Source organism: Cydia strobilella, chromosome 11, assembly GCF_947568885.1.
Source record: "Cydia strobilella chromosome 11, ilCydStro3.1, whole genome shotgun sequence".
NCBI classification, from domain to species: Eukaryota; Metazoa; Arthropoda; class Insecta; order Lepidoptera; family Tortricidae; genus Cydia; species Cydia strobilella.
The window spans coordinates 1,335,566-1,350,699 of NC_086051.1; the positions used below are offsets into that span (position 1 = coordinate 1,335,566).

The 15,134-nt window shown below is 38.2% G+C and overlaps 4 protein-coding genes across 4 annotated transcripts in view; 2 read left to right on the plus strand and 2 right to left on the minus strand.

The window, feature by feature from the left end:
• The window catches only part of LOC134745386 (F-box only protein 32), a 46,068-nt gene extending 39,693 nt beyond the window's left edge, over positions 1–6,375 (minus strand). Inside the window, exons 1-2 of the mRNA XM_063679423.1 lie at positions 6,168–6,375; positions 5,978–6,028 (exon numbers count right to left, since the gene is read on the minus strand). Coding sequence (XP_063535493.1) covers positions 5,978–6,028; positions 6,168–6,268 — 152 coding nt within the window. The 5' untranslated portion in view covers positions 6,269–6,375. The remainder of the gene's footprint in view (positions 1–5,977; positions 6,029–6,167) is intronic.
• Positions 6,376–9,062: 2,687 nt separating this feature from the next.
• Positions 9,063–9,389, plus strand: LOC134745402 (cytochrome c oxidase assembly factor 3, mitochondrial). Its single transcript, XM_063679443.1, has one exon. The coding sequence runs from the start codon at positions 9,129–9,131 to the stop codon at positions 9,387–9,389; it is 261 nt and encodes an 86-aa protein (XP_063535513.1). The 5' UTR covers positions 9,063–9,128.
• Positions 9,389–10,458, plus strand: LOC134745390 (dimethyladenosine transferase 1, mitochondrial). Its single transcript, XM_063679427.1, has one exon. The coding sequence runs from the start codon at positions 9,389–9,391 to the stop codon at positions 10,412–10,414; it is 1,026 nt and encodes a 341-aa protein (XP_063535497.1). The 3' UTR covers positions 10,415–10,458.
• A 36-nt stretch (positions 10,459–10,494) lies between these two features.
• The window catches only part of LOC134745373 (tRNA dimethylallyltransferase), a 331,000-nt gene continuing 326,360 nt past the window's right edge, over positions 10,495–15,134 (minus strand). Inside the window, exons 6-7 of the mRNA XM_063679408.1 lie at positions 12,328–12,532; positions 10,495–10,830 (exon numbers count right to left, since the gene is read on the minus strand). Of these exons, the coding sequence (XP_063535478.1) occupies positions 10,495–10,830; positions 12,328–12,532 (541 nt within the window). The remainder of the gene's footprint in view (positions 10,831–12,327; positions 12,533–15,134) is intronic.

Sequence of the window (15,134 nt, forward strand, 5' to 3'; positions counted from 1 at the left end):
CACTCCTTTTTTGAAGAACCCCATACTGTTATGTAAGTACCATTTTCAAATTTTCGACGTAATATATGGGCATTGGGCACTCGCTCTATATACTGCCTCGAACATCGGTCGTTATGCATAGGTACGTCTTTCCGATTAAAGGCAAATTTGAATGAAGTATGTTTAGTGGCGACATTTTCATTTTCGCAAATGAAAATGAACTCAACAAAATGTAAATCAGCATCGACGTAATTCAACACATTAAGGAAATGATAATTTTGTGACCTTGACCTACTTTAGAATTTGCTCAATGACATCTGCGTAGATAAAACATCGGGGCGTGTGATACGATAAGAGAATAAAGATACAATCAAATTTGTGTTCGGATGTTTGGTCGCTCGTAAGTAAAAAAGTCGCTCGTAAGTTTGTGTTGTTTGTAAACTACAATGTGCTGATCGAATTTAACCTTTCGTGACTCATACTAACATTAAGCTTATTTTACGGTTGAACGCACGTATTTTTAGTTTAGCGCCGATCCTAAAGGGGCCCACTGACTATCAGTCCGCCGGACGATATCGGCATGTCAGTTGTACGGAACTGTAAAATTTTTGTTCTAACTGACAGGCCGATATTGTCCGGCGGACTGATAGTCAGTGGGCCCCTTGACCGTTGCTCATGCCGTTACTGTTAGTGCTTGAAAATGGTATGTTTAATGAATTTGAAAATGAAAATGGAGACTCCGAAAAATTTCGCACGAATGACTAAAAATTAATAGCTTTGTGGTACAGTGTGGCAAAAAAGAGTAGAAATTAAAAAGTGGCAACATTGTAGTGTCGTCCCGTTTTTTCTTAGATTGATTTGAAAGTTTTTTTTTTTGGAAGACCTTCGTGGGGCAATAACTTTCGTATTTATACGTAGGTACATCAGCATCACTCACAATCACTTAGAAAGGTAGTGCTTTGCTCCTTTTGCCTTACGGACTGCCTGTGGGTGAAGTATGTGTACAATACAAACAACAAAAGAAGCGTTTTGAATGATTAATGGTTAGTTTCACTAGACTTATATTGACCGGGATTTATGAGCTCATAAATAATACAAAAGGAAATCGCGGTCTATATCCCGGTCAATATAAGTCTAACAAAAGAAGTATTTAATTAATGTCATTATTTTACCTTTAACCCGTTAATGACATTAATTATGTGTACAAAACGCGAGAGTTTAGTGTTAGAATAGTAGTTTTTTAGCAGTGACTACACTGGTAACAGTTGAGAAAAAAATCCCATTGGTAAAACTGGGACACCACTGGTAAAAACGGTGGTAACTAGTGGGAATAACCCTGCTGACTGTGCACAAGTACATGCAATAACGCCTTTAAGTACCTAATTTTTTTACCAATATTTAATACCTATACCTTCTGAGGCACCCTTAAGGTGATGCACTCCCTAACCTCAAACCAACCTTGTACAACACAGCTAGCTATCCCAAAATCCCGAGGTTAACAATCACCAAATGGGGCATTTTCTATGAAAAGGGACCTTATTGTCGATGGCGCATACGCCGCACAGCGTCGCGCGGCATTGTATTTATATCGGAGCGCCGTTAATAATGGCGTAAGCGCCATCGGCAATAAGGTTCCTTTTTATAGAAAATACCACAAATAGCTTTGACTTTTGACTTGACGGGAGCGGCTAGATAGGCCAGGCCACACCTACATTTCTACGAAAGATTGCAACTTAATAGCGATTTTTAGGGACTTAGGTTCTTTTATTTCTAAATGGCAATTATCTTGATTTAAGCGATTCGATATGGGCTTATTTGAGGGTTGCAAATTCGAGGTTTGTAACCTTAAACTGTTTTTGAACGAAAAGTCGCAGAACGTCTCGTTAAGTTTCGTTAAGATTTTTTTTATGTAATTGAAAGTAATAGATCAATCATTGAAATTTTCACAGATGATTTATTTCTGTTGCCGCTATAACAACAAATACTACAAACAGAATAAAATAAACATTTAAGTGGGACTCCCATACAACAAACGTGATTTTTTTGCAGTTTTTGAGCGTAATCGTTTTTTTCTCACTTTTTCCGACAAATCTAGCGTATTATACCTATCTATTTTGACAGTTTAGTTAATGTTACAAAACATAGGTCATGGGGATATTGTACAGATACAGATATACAGATTATTATTGGTAAAATAAAATAAATTTTACAAGTAACAAAAAAAAATTGTAATAGGTAAAAGCCTCAAGAGCTGTGGTTAGCTGTCATTGTTTGATTCATTCACTCACATTAGTAATTCCTCATTATAGTATAGAGTAAACAAATGAAATAGCATGTTGTCGTGAGAACTGAGAGGCATGGTGTGAAGTGTTTTTTTAGTTAAATACAATTGAACTCTAGTAAACAATAAACATGAAACTGAAACTTTTTTCAGACAGACAGACAGCGGAGTCTTAGTAATAGGGTCCCGTTTTTACCCTTTGGGTACGGAACCCTAAAAACCGCTGTTTGCATACAGGCCATACAGCACGTTTTAGCATCTTGTGATGCTTCTGGAGTCTCGCTATGACCAAGATTACATAATCTTTCGTTTGTTTGTAACAGTCGAAAATTTGCATTCGCAGCAAACAACCAACTTTGCTCCCAAGTGTCAGTTCAGTAACATTAAATTAGGTACAGTTAAGACAGCACCAGATAGAATAGAATAGAATAGATTGGCCATCACTAGCCAAACATATCGAAACACATCCTTATTTCTATGTTGTTATTCTTGGTACCGTAAAATGGGGTGAGTAGGAGCAAAAATGACATTCAAACCTCGATAACATTTTATTTTTACATATGGAAACTAAATGGCGTATATAATAAGTGTTCCGGACGTTTGTATTTTATTTTGGGTAGTTCCATTTCATAACTTTGACGATAAACAGGAAAAACGACCTCACCCCGTAGTCCCTCGTAATTGGGGTGAGATGGGTTTTCATACAAAGGTGATTTTGGAAGATTGTTAGATAGATTTTTTTTTATTACGAGTATTACTATACCTATAGCTCCATTTTAAATCGGAATACATTATTTTTGTAGCAGTAGCCCTAAAAACCCATCTCACCCCCCTTTCAAACCTTCTTTTTTTTATACCACGTCGGTGGCAATCAAGCATACGGCCCGCCTGATGGTAAGCAGTTACCGTAGCCTATGGACGCCTGCAACACCAGAGATATTACACGCGCGTTGCCGACCCTTCTCTCCCCATTCATAACCCAACTCCTACTCACCCCATTTTACGGTACCTCCTCATTAGGCGATCACAGTGGCGCCACATCCACGGCATCACTGTGATAACCGCCTTAGCTTTAGCCACGGAAACCCATCGTCCTGAGGCGTTATATTTATCCATCCTGTCGGGACTTGTTTCCGATCGACATATTTGGTTTAATTCCACCAAATTCCACAGTCGGCCTCAGCTTAGCCCGATTTGGACGAGCGTGGGTGTGGGGTGTGGGCTGTATTTTTGCCACAAAAGGTATACTTATTGCTTTAATTTATCATCCTTTGTTTAGAAATGATCTCTTTTAAAATGCTTTAATACCTTAATTACCTACTACTGTTCGTGGTTATTGGGTATCCCATTATCATCAGGGGCCTAGCCAAGGTGACAATCGTACATCGACAAACGCTAAACGAGAAGAAAAGGGATGACAGATGTTAAGAAAAGTTCACGTGCCTATTTCTATACATTAAAGTATTTAAGTTTCTATTGGCGTTTTCTATCAACAATTGTCTCTTAGCTAGGCCCCCATGTCAAGATCTGAGGATTGGATTGTGGAAAAATCACGGTTTCCTACAAATCCCTGGAAAGAGTTATCACAATCTACCTCTAATCTACAGACTTCACTTTGGAATTTCCCAATCGTCATCATCTACACTACAAAACCTGTGGAAAATTAGTTTTTTCCGACTCTACTTTCCGGCCCTCTCCCTCCTACCCTCCTAGGCCCTATACAGCGGCCCTAAGTTAGCGTTAACCGCCGAAGTCCCAATGTCTAGCGGCAATAAGGTTATAAACCGTTAAAGTCCCGATGTCCTTTTAAAAAGGACAAAATCAAATCAAATTTGGAACTATAATGGAATGAAAGAAAGAAGATTCCAAATTCAAAACTGCACAAATGACTGGGACTTGTAACTACGCCTTAAATTGGCACACAGGTAGGTCCCAAGTTCCCATTTTCCACTAAGCTCCGGTAATGACAACTCTATAAGTTTGAACTTCGACTGCACTTTTTTCGTGACCCAGATGTAGGTGACCTGGGTTTTTAGGCCAATCGCTGTTATCGGAAAAGTTTACCTTTATTTTATATATTTTCTTTGGCTGTACATTTACTCAACTCAATGGAATGTATATTTCGTTTAATGGCATAACGTCACCGATAATCGCATCCGATTTTTAAAACATTGCGGCATTTGGTCAATTGATTGAATTCGTTGCTCCTACTTAGCCAGCAATGGGGTTGGCCGGTCGAAATAATTAGCAGATGGCGCCTGCATAGCTTGCCCTGTCAATCCCTAGAATTGTGTCATATTTTTGTTTTTTTTAATGCCCTGGATGCCAGCCCTATAAGCCAAATCTCATAGAAAAAGGGGCAAGCTATGATGGCGCCATCTTTGCAAACCTTTGACAGTTGCCAACCCCATTATCTAAAAACGTATGCCATTTATTGCAACACTGATTTGGTATGGTATGTGCGACACTGACAATAAAATAATTCAAATTAATTAAGAAATATTCAGATTAATTAAAAATAGAATTATTTTTTCGGAATGCAGACTGAAGCATTTGTATGCATAGGTACATTACGAATACGATGTATACTTGTAAGTATAGGCAATATTTTTAAATAAGGCGCAATTCATTTATTACGTAAGGTAATTTAGGGGGGGAAGGGGGTCGACCGTGTCTAATTTTTTCTTACAGGGGAGTGGGAGGGAGTCTTGGTAGTTCTTACGTAAGATCACAATTAAAAATGCTCAAGTAAAGATTATACTTTGAAAAAGCGCGTGAATCCGTGCGAGTGCCGACAAAGAAAAACTATAAAACTAAGCCAATGTTGATTATTGCCAAAAAACTATATTTTTGTAGATACTAGATTCATTTATTTCTTATTGGAAATTGCATGATATTTAACAATGTCACAATGTTTCTAAATAACATGAACTCACAAAATGATCGTCAAATTATAAAAGATAATAATTCAGTAAATAAAAATAAAAACAATCAAACTAATCATAACAAAAAAAATTAAGGTCAAATACAGTCAAATAAAATGTCAGAGAATTATTATAATACTAAATACAATGTCAATTGTACTTTTCCTAAAATTGTTTCTTTGCAATAATCGAAATAAAAACAAACCCAATGTGTAATAATTTTTCCTTCCGATCCTTACGTAATAAATATTAAACAGGGGGGTGGGGGTTGACCTATTCTTATATTTTCTTACATAGGGGAGGAAGGGGGTCAAAATCTTGCAAAATCGTCTTACGTAATAAATGGATGGCGCCTAAGATAGGTAGAGTTTTTAATTATAATTAAGTACAGGTAGTCATAGATTACTCAAGGGGCGTTAGCGTTACAAATTAAATAGATTCGAAATTTAATTAGACAATAGAGACGAAAGAGTACTGTAGGGTCTAATACCTATATATAACATAGTTGTTCCTGTTAGTAGCCGTAAACCCGGTTCGAAATACCAATGAGCTTTGATAAACATTTAAATTGTGTAATAAACTTAAATTCTATCGAATTGACATTCAGGAAGCTGAAGAATTTCACGGAGAAAATCTCATAATTCCACACTAGCAAACCCTTTACACATCCTACATAAAACCAGGCGAAGGACTCACGCACACACGCTCATAAAAATCAATACGGAACGAATGAAAACACAAACAGCTGATCGTAAGCAACAAACTAAAGTAAATAAATGTTCCATTCACTTACCATGACTTTGGCTGGTCAGCTGGGTTATTATAGTTAGAAATAGCGGGATATCTGTAATACAAAATTGCAATATGTTACGAAAAACACTCAAGCAATAGCGTTAGATATTATTGAGGGAAATGGCCCGTGTTATGTTGCTGCGTTGTAGTGCAACGAACAAAGGATTCAGTTACGTTGTTTTAAAACTCACCTCTGCGCTGTGCACTCTAGTACTTTCTTCTTTTCCCATCCCTCCTGTGTTTTGACCCATTCCTCGCCAGGTGAACGCCAGTCTTTAGAAATAAAAGGCATATTTTCGACACAAACACAAGTCCAAAGCGCGAGTGGGTCGCCGCCGCACGAGCAAACGTCTACGGCGCGAGACGCGATTTGACAAGCTCGTTTGCGATTAGATGTGCTGTGGCTAGTTTGGCTGCAAAGCAAGAAATGTATGCGCGCAAGCGAGAGAAACTGTTTAGAGCGAGACAGCGACGCGCATGGCCTTTGTTTTGTTGCTACAACGTCATAAACAGCTGTTTAAAAATATGGCGCCAAACAGGATTTGTGTATGTTTCAAAACAGTATTAGTTTTGTTTATATAACATTTCTATGTATGCAAGTTGTTGTTGTATAACTATGACGATATGACGATAGTAATTAGGTATAATTAGTTACTTTATTAGAGTTTTGAGTACTTCCTCCAGGTTTTTGCGATCGTTTAAGCGTAAATAATACGCATTTAACTTCCGATAAGCCCAGCTATTCCAAGTCATTATGACCAAATTATGACTATAAATAGGATATATAACGCTAGCTCAACATAGGGTTAATAACATAAACTGACATAACATTTATTACGAAAACTTTTTGAAATAAAGAATGACAATCAAAGACAGGAAGAAAAACAATCATTGATACTATAGTTGGTCAAGCAAATTTTATCAGTAGAAAAAGGCGGCAAATTTAAAAAATGTAGACGCGAAGAGTTATAGGCCCATAGAAAGTTTGCCTTTTTCTACTGACAAGATTTGCTTGACCAACTATATTTCTACCAAAAACTACCATTTTTTATAATTAGCAACATTCATTGAAAAAAAAAAGTTTAAGCTAGCTATACATAGCGATGGGACGAGTCCACTTTTTTCCAATTCGAATGATTCGAATTGATTCGTCTGCTGATTCGAATTGAAACTCGAGTTGATTCGACTCGACGAAAATGTTTGGCCGTAGGATCGAAGGATCGTGATTCGCATCTTTAGCGACACGGCAACCGGGTCCAACGTGCACGGATAAGGCCCGCAAATTCGAGTTGTAACGGCGAGTCAAGTGGTACAGAGATATCAGATTAAGTAAAAGGAACCTTTGATATATTGACTTAAGGTTTAATTTTGGATAGCCGGGCATGGGCAATGAGCAAACTCCAATCGAGACGGCGAGTCATATGGTACAGTAGAAAGTAGTTTAAAAAAACTCCCACACTACACTTTTTCTATTACCGGGTGGCATTTTAACGGATACAAAACTCTAAATGAAACTGATAAAACTTGATATACAGCACAATGAAAAGTTGAAAACGCAATGAGAAAGCGCGCGAAACTCAACAAGTGTCAAAGAAAAACCACAGATAACTTAGAGAGATCCCAGTGATTCCATTCCCCATTCGCCGGTCACCAAGAGTTTGTAAATAAACAATATTTTTTCGTCTAATTCAAGGACATCGCCAGACCTAACAAGGTCAAGGACATAGTCTAAGAAACGATAACTAATTTTTACGTACCTTCACCTCTTAATTGATTCAATCTAAGACTACGTATGTTATGTGTAGTAAGTATGTTAGATAATGTGTGGACTGAGAAATTGTAGCTCCATGTCGTTAATATATAGATAAAGATCCTTATATGAGTCTCAAAAAGTATATATTGAAATTGAAATATGTGTGCAATGGTGATCAGCAGAGAAAAGTTTACAGGTCATTTTTGTTCATTTTGATGAATTTTTCATTATTTTTCCCCGTAATAAGAAACTAATCAAAATAGAAACGATAAAAAGGAAATTCCCCATTTTGGGCCGTATTTTATTTCGTTTTTAAAATGTTTCTTGTTATTGATGCATTTCTTATTCCTAGAAAATATTTTTTTGTTTATGCCATAGTGAGTGAGTAAAAACCGTACTGATCTAAATATTTTAAAATATGTCTCACGATAGTTAAGTGCGATTAGTAAAGAAAGTGTCCAAACAAACAAAATCTTTTCACCAATGCAAACCATTGCAGTGATATTTAAATGTTTTTTTTTTCGATGTAATCATTTATTTGCTTAAAAACGTATAATAATGCATAACGGATGAGATGAGAGAATCGCCTTACTCGGACTCTCCGACTATAGTCAAGTATTTTCAAAATTCTTGTACCTATCCTATCGCCATCACTATCACTCCCATTAGTAGGAGCGAGAGCGACGGGGCGACGGCGACAGATAGTACGCTATTAATTCACCAAAAATATCTCTCGTCTGTGAGCAAGTAGCCAGTGTTGTTTGACACCTCGTTTCATAATATGTATATGTTCAGAGGAGTCACTTAACGCTGGCCAGTTGTAAGTGTAAGGCAATTAGGTAAGTTTTCATTTGTGAATTGGTTCGATCCGAATCGCATCTAGCCCGGCTCGGCGAGTTGGCGATTCGAATGGCATCACCGACTCACCGGATCGGATAACAAATGTTCGTTGTTCGCGCGTGGAAATCGCTACGTCGAGTTGATTCGAATTGCACGGAGACTTCATTCGAGTTGACTCGCCTGTAATGTGATTCGAATCATTCGAATCAGACAACTCGACTCGCCCATCGCTAGCTATACACGTCTAGTTAGCATTGCTCAATCCAGCAAGTGATTCAGACGTATCGTATGTTACTGGCCTTATTTCTGGATTGCAAATGAATATTTCTGTCGTCTTTGCGCAAAATATTAATAATATTGTGTTTAATTATACTTATAATTAAACTAAGAATATAATTATTGAGATCGATTTCACACAGGAAAATAGATTTAAGTTCAAAATATTGTCAATGATAGCAATACATTAGGCTAGTAACTCTGTTATTAACTGTCAACTGTCACTGTCATTTATTATATTATATTTCTAGTTTGTTTGAGGTTAGAACTTGCATTTTTCGTAATGGGGGACTCCTTCAAGCCCAAGATCAATCTCGAAGCTAAAGACCCTCTCCTGAAGAAGGCCGAGCTGGAGTACATGAAGATTATTGAGCAGAAGAACCGCGAGCGTGTTCAGAAACTGCAAGCCATCGCTAAGAAAAACAGAATTACTGGTTTTGCTATAGGGGCCGGAGTGTTTAGCATTTACTTGTACTCTATATTCGCGGTCAAGCAGGAGACATTCCTCGACGATTTTAACGAGCCAGCTAAGATACAGCAATAATGGCCGCGGCTAAAGTGGCTCAAATAAGGTTGCCTCCTCTACCAAGCATAAAAGATGTTATTCGTTTGTACAAACTCCGTGCTCTTAAGGAACTGTCGCAAAATTTCCTCATGGAGCCGCGCATGATAGATAAAATAGTGCGCGCCGCTGGCAATATAGAGAACCATGTTGTTTGTGAAGTTGGTCCAGGACCTGGTGGTATAACCAGATCAATAATCCGTCAAGCACCAAAAAAAGTCGTCCTAATTGAAAAGGATCCTCGTTTCATACCTACTTTGGAACTCGTCGCTGATGCTTGCAGAAACAAAGTAGATATAGACATTATCACAGGAGACATTTTGAAAACTGATCTTGCACGTTTCATACCGGAAGATGTGAAAGTTGGTTGGGATGACCCTCCTCCAGCGTTAAATCTTATTGGTAACCTGCCTTTCAGTGTATCTACAATTTTGATGGTTCGCTGGCTAGAGATGATCTCTAAACATGAAGGTCCATGGGCTTATGGCAGAGCTAGAATGACTTTAACGTTTCAAAAGGAAGTAGCGGAACGGATGGCTGCCAAAATACTCGATAAGCAGAGATGTAGACTGTCAGTCATGTGTCAGAATTGGTGCAACGTAAAATACAAATTTGACATCCCAGGCTCAGCTTTCTTGCCAAAGCCTGAAGTAGATGTAGGCGTTGTAACTCTTACTCCAATGAAACAACCGATTATAAGATTGCCATTTAAGTTAGTTGAGAAAGTGGTGCGCAACATTTTCTCTATGAGACAGAAGTATTCAATCAGAGGCGCTCAAACTTTGTTCCCAGAAGAGGTGCGGGTAGAAATGGCGGAACGGATGTATAAGCTGGCTGAAATAGACCCAGTTACCAGACCTTTTCAGATAGCTAATACAGAGTTTGCTAGACTCTGTGAAGCTTACAATGAGATCATAAAAGAATATCCAGAGTTTGAGAACTATGACTACAGAGCTCCAAAACAAAAGAAAATTTTAGAAGAGGCAACCAATGTTGGTAGTTTGTAAATATTTAAGGATTATGTTATATTAAAGACAGACTTTTAGTTGAACATTGTTTTATTCACGCAGTAAATTAATAAATATAATTAAACATTAACATTATCGGAATCCGTCTGTGAACTCTGTGATTCTAATTTCTTTTTCTCTTCTAATTTTCTTTTTTTCAAAACTTTCATATGCTTATTAGACTTCAAATGTATTCCATATTCCTTGTCTCCAATAAGTACCCTTTTACAGATTTCACAGTAATTGTTAGAAAATGGATTGATATCCTTTTTCGCTTCTTTAGTTTCCGATGTCAATGGTTCATGCTGACAGGGAGTTCCATTGAGATAACTTTCGATTATGTCTATCGCTTTCTCTTTCACTTGAGTATCCCATGCTGAAACGTCCGTTGTGTCGAATTCATAAATTGGAGGAACCTGAAAAAAAAAGATGTTCTTACAAGCGACATCTAGTTTTTAAATAAGAAGATAACAGAATGTGACTGTGTGGCGACATCTAGGTACATTGGCAGAATACTTATTTACTCTACTCATCACTAGATGGCGCAATGAACTTAAAACACGGTTACAAAGGCCACTTCCATTCTGTGATATTAGTTTAGCTACTCCACAATAGATGGCGTAATAATAAAAAATTACCAATACTATGCCGGTAACTAACTACCTCATCAATATAGTATCATGTTTAATTTAACGTAAAAAAATGACATTTTAGAAGTGTATAAATAAGAACGTTATTTTGTAACTTATTTCAACGCTATAATCCTAAAATGTCGGGTAACAGGTAATAAATGAACACGCGATATGTTTATTATTTCCAAGATAACCCGTGTAGTACCTAATCAATATTAGTTGCTATTAATAATAGTGGTTGGCTTTTTAATAAAATTCATTTCATTTCAGCGATAAGGTTAGGTTAAATTACGTTACGTTGGAAACTAAAGGGGCTTACTGACTATCAGTCCGCCGGACGATATAGGCCTGTCAGTTAGAACAAAAATTTGACAGTTCCGAACAACTGGCAGGCCGATATCGTCCGGCGGACTGATAGTCAGTGGGCCCCTTCAGTTCTTTATGTATCAGTACAGTACTTTAAAAGTGACATCTATCGTTAAGGTCCGGTATAATTAAAATAAAACAAGTTGGTAAGTTTAGCATTATCATTTGTGCCATATTCAATCAATAGGGTACTTATTGTAGTAGTAATCACTTTATTGTACACAACACAGTGCACAGGTTTACAAAAATAAATTACAGTAATGGAAGTACAAAGGCGAGGGTTGTCGGTTGTCAATAAGGCGCTATTTCCATTCAGCTTCAATTTGAAATCAACCTTACTGACAAGCGACAATGTGGTACCTTTTGGTTGAAAATGTCACATTTGTTTAACTAAGAACCACCGTAAGAAAACTCGCTTTTACGTAAAAAAACCGCATCGAAATCGGTGCATCCGTTTGATAGCTGGGCGTTTTCTATAATAATTTTTTTTTTATACAAATTTTTGGGACATTTTTTTTATCATCAGGCCGGGGTTAGAAATAGGTAGTAATCTCAAAATATGCTTAGATATGTCAAAATAGGTACAATTTCTACAGTCTTTACCTACTTATAAAACATTCCCGCACCCAAAACCCCAAGGTACGTTCATGAGTTATCACGGTTACGTAAAGTTAAGTGGCCTGCATAGAAATTTGTTTGCAGGGGGGGGGGGTCACAACTCTGCAGCTTACTCCACCAACCAACGACTAACCTACCAACCTCCCTATTAGGGTGCTCCAGGAACCGTCCCTTCACCATCTTGTTCTGCCGGCGCGCGTACCGCCGCGTCCCCATCTTCATGTTCTCAATGCTCTGCTGGAGGAGGTTAGGGCGACCATGCTGCTTACTCCTTCAACCAACAACTAATCTACCAACCTCCCTATTAGGGTGCTCCAGGAACCGCCCCTTCACCATCTTGTTCTGCCGGCGCGCGTACCGCCGCGTCCCCATCTTCATGTTCTCAATGCTCTGCTGGAGGAGGTCAGGGCGACCCTGCCGCTCGTCCTCGCTCAGCATCAGGTAGTCATGGAACTCCTTGAAGCCGAGGGTTTGGAAAATGCCCCGAGTGTAGTCTGGTGGTCTGTGGAAAAAGTAAATAATTAAGTTAGCTTTTAGTCTTTACCTAGCTAAAGAATTTTTTAGTTGTTATGTTATTCATTTCTTTTGCCGATGGCTTTAGTTTAGGAATACCTAATATAATAGGAAGTGCTCGTAGCCGAGGTGCGTCTAGACCTGAAAGTGGCGCATTCGCTTGATCGCCCGCACCGTACGTCGTGGAAGAAACCCTCGACTCGTACATTTACAGTTTTTCGGGACTCGAGTACGAATTATCATTACATATGGAGGAAACTTGCATACGTGTGAAGTTAGGAGAGTTAAAAGTTGTGTGAAGTCATCAAACCGCATAGGGCTCTCCCCTCAACAAAAATGGGAGGCCTGTGGCCTTTACCACCCAAAAATTTTAAAATAAATAACATTTATTGGATCACCTCAACGTCTGTCCGCCCTAATCACCAGCAATATGCTGAGATGAGGCCATTTCGTGGCACTTTAATCTTATTCTATGTTTTGTCGTTATATTATGTAATGTTTGTTTGTGCTTACGAATAAAATCTTATTCTATTCTATTATAATATATGTCACAGGTCACAAACGTTTTCTAACTATGTCCGATCCGAACTGAAGTGAAGTCCTTGTTTTCTTAAGTTGGCGTTAATACTAACAAAATTTCATATTTCTTTAGAAAGCTGAACCTAATGCAAACGTACCCTTGTCAACATTGCCGAGATGTAAAAAGAGAGGGCTAGTTGCCGCCGCGGGAACCAGATAAGCCTTATGAGAGCGCGTAGGGACACTGGAAGAGTCAATTTTATATTTTATCTATTGTAAACATTGAGTTATTAATAAGCACCTAAATGTAAGTATTTCTTTTTATTGGTTGGTACCAACTCTGTTACAAAGTCTAAGTTAGTCAAAATATTCTTTACAATGCATGTGCTCGAAAGTGTGCGTTATTTCCTACGGAGCCATATCATGCGGAAAGTACTACTTTTCCGCACTAGTCCTTTTTGTTTTCATTTTTTTTTACAGTACATATGGTTAGAGTTTTGAATGATTCACGGTTAGTTTCACTAGACCCCGTCACCCGTGAACATGATGCATGTAACTGCGTCGAAATATCGGGAGCTCACAAATAATACAAAAGGTAATCACGGTCTATATCCCGGTCAATATAAGTCCAGTACATATGGTGCTACTTTCTCGCTAGTGCGTAAAAGAGCACTTTTCGTGCATATGTCGAAAATTTAAAGGGCCATATGTACTGTAAAACGTTGTACGATACACGTGCGAATAGGTAATTCGCAACTCGTGTCGATTTAAAACACTCCTTTTAATAATTAAACTTATTTAATGCATAGTAAAACATTGTATGATACACGTGCGTAAAGATGATTTCCGACTCGTATTCCTTTATCCACTAAAATCCTTAAAATTCCACTCGTCGAAAATCATACACTTTCCGCACTTGTTGCATAAATAGCTATTATTCAAATAGGCCTAGCAACAAGCACTTTTAAATTACGAGCCATAGGATCGCTGTTTCACCGATTTGAGGGCTGTAACACTCAGGTTCGGGACCGAAGCCGCCTCGTAGAAGAAGGCTAAGATACAAATGGTTGTAGTTTTACAGAAAGTAGTACCAACCGGGGTGAATAGGGATGGCTGACAATGTTGACAATTTATTAAAAAATACCCACATACATTGTATTATTCGATTGAAAATAATCGCAGGTTTTGTATGATACAATTTGTGTATTTTTTAAGAAATTGTCAGATCACCTTTTAAGTTTAGTCCCTATTCACCCCAGCCATCCCTATTCACCCCGGTTGACGGCACATATATCCATACTAATATTATAAATGCGAAAGTCTGTCTGTCTGTCTGTCTGTGTGTTACCTCTTCACGCTTAAACCGCTGAACCGATTTAGTTGAAATTTGGTATACAGATAGTTTAAGTCCCGGGGAAGGACATAGGATACTTTTTATCCCAGAACTCACCCCTCAAGGGGGTGAAAAGGGGGTGGAAATTTGTATGGGGAATCAATAACCGCTGAACCGATTTAGATGAAACTTGGTATGGGGATAGTTTGAGCTGTGGGAAATGATATAGAATAACTTTTATCTCCGAAATTATCCCTTAAGGGTGTAAAAAATGGGGTGGAAATGTATAGTGTGGACCAATTTGGGGATGAAAAAGAATGGATTAAAAAGCAGATTTGTTTAAGAATTAAGGTACCCAAATTACTAATTCCACGCAGAAGAAGTCGCGGGCAAAAGCCAGTTTATAAATAACCGTCGCTTCCAGCAGAAAATAGCGCACGATGTGACCAGTGTAACCGCGTGCGGCTACCGTGCTGCGCGGACGCAGCCCTTTTGATACTTGATCCTGCAACACGTTATCTATTACAAATGTTAATAGAAGTGTGTAATTTGTGAATTTAGGGCTACTTTCCTTTATTATAGTTAGGTTAGGTTACGTTGGGATTGACTGATTATCGTAAATAAACAATGATGGGATTGTAAAAATCTAACTCACCGAGTTTTATTTCTGACTAGCTTTTGCCCGCGACTTCGTCTGCGTGGACTTAGTAACCGCAGCTAGAGTAAGAATAGCGCCTGG